The sequence below is a fragment of the Plasmodium cynomolgi genome, assembly GCF_000321355.1.
Source record: "Plasmodium cynomolgi strain B DNA, scaffold: 0900, whole genome shotgun sequence".
Classification (NCBI taxonomy): Eukaryota; Apicomplexa; class Aconoidasida; order Haemosporida; family Plasmodiidae; genus Plasmodium; species Plasmodium cynomolgi.
In genome coordinates, this window is record NW_004193095.1 from 1 (window position 1) to 1,508 (window position 1,508).

The following is a 1,508-nucleotide window of genomic DNA, read 5'->3' on the forward strand; positions in this document are numbered from 1 at the left end:
ATTATAATATTTAAGCATACATTATATGTTTAGATTTATTAATAAGTAAGCCCATGATAAGCACGAAAATTATTATATTCACTTTATACAAAAGTGACTATAACTAGTATTATTTTATTTATTCCTTTTGTCAATTTATACGTATTTTATTATTGTATAAAACGAGGAAACATATAAGCTATTTTAAAGATAATTATATGTGAATACACTTGGATTCAATTTCTCGTGTAATATAAAGATAATATTTATTTTTTTTTCAGATTTTTTTTACGAATATTCAACAGGTAGATATGATATACTATTTGAATATTTATGCTGTATGTGTGGAATGTCGAATAATTTCCGTGATTCATCTTGTAAGTCTTTTATGTATGCTTTTTTCCTTAGAATGTTACTACGAATCCATGAACCTATGGGCGTGAACTAATATTATGGCAGAAAAATACATATTTAAATAAGATAATAATACTTAATAGAAATTTGTTATTCAGAAAAAAAGAAAGACGTATTTTTAAAATAATTGTACAATTAAATGAAAACATTTCTAACCATATATATACCAAATAAAAAGACCGATGTTCCTAAAGTAGAACCTATGATTGCATATGTATTATTTTTTGCAGGAGGTTTCTTATTTTCCATGAGTAAAATATCTTCTAAACCGGAAACTTCTGTTTGCATGGATATATATTCCCTATCTGTATTATCTAATGATGCTGATAAACTTATTTCTTCCTGGTATGATGGAAATGCTGGTAAATCCTTAGTTATGCATGGTATTATCTTTTTAAGTTTATCATATTTATCTTTAAAAGCCGATAATGCTGTACAAAAATTACCTTTATCTTTATCATGGCATGTTTTTATAAGGTTTGTATACAAATTAATGCATGAATCTACTTCATCAATGCATATATTTTTTTTCTCTGTACCATAATTCAATTTTTGGAGATCATCATATGCTAGGTACAAATTGTAGATACTTTTCATGTCCTCTAATTCAGTTTTATTTATATCAGTAATATTTATATGTAATTTATCAAGGAAAAATGATGAATCATTTTTTTATAATTCTAAAGAAATTTGATGCTTTGTGCTTAGGATTTTGTATATCTACTAGCTCAAAATTTAACCAAAAATTCATATATTGTTCAATTATAATAGGGTCGTTTACATCATCCCCCTCCCCCTTATTTAAATATATATATTTATATAACTTTTTGAAATTTTGACATATCGTTGTTAGTTTTTCATTCCTTTCTTCGTTTTCTATGGAGCAAGAACTAGAACTATAGTCAGTTAAAGTTTCATGTTGAGATTCATATTCATAATATAAGAGAAATGTCCCAATATTTAAAGAATTCATACTAAAATAAAAAAGTGAAATTTTTGCATATATATAAAGAAATTATTTTTTAATAAAAAAAAACATTATAATTTTATGATATATGAAATGTCTGACTTTCAAATACATAAATAATATATATAAGAAATATTTATATTTTACA

General features: G+C 23.9%; 1 protein-coding gene across 1 annotated transcript; it reads right to left on the reverse strand.

Annotated features, from left to right (window-relative positions):
• Positions 1-594: 594 nt before the first annotated feature.
• PCYB_006100 (hypothetical protein) lies at positions 595-990 on the reverse strand (the record flags this gene model as incomplete). Its single annotated transcript, XM_004228031.1, has 1 exon — positions 595-990. A coding segment is annotated over one exon (396 nt), but the record flags the coding sequence as incomplete, so codon positions are not given.
• Positions 991-1,508: the final 518 nt, after the last annotated feature.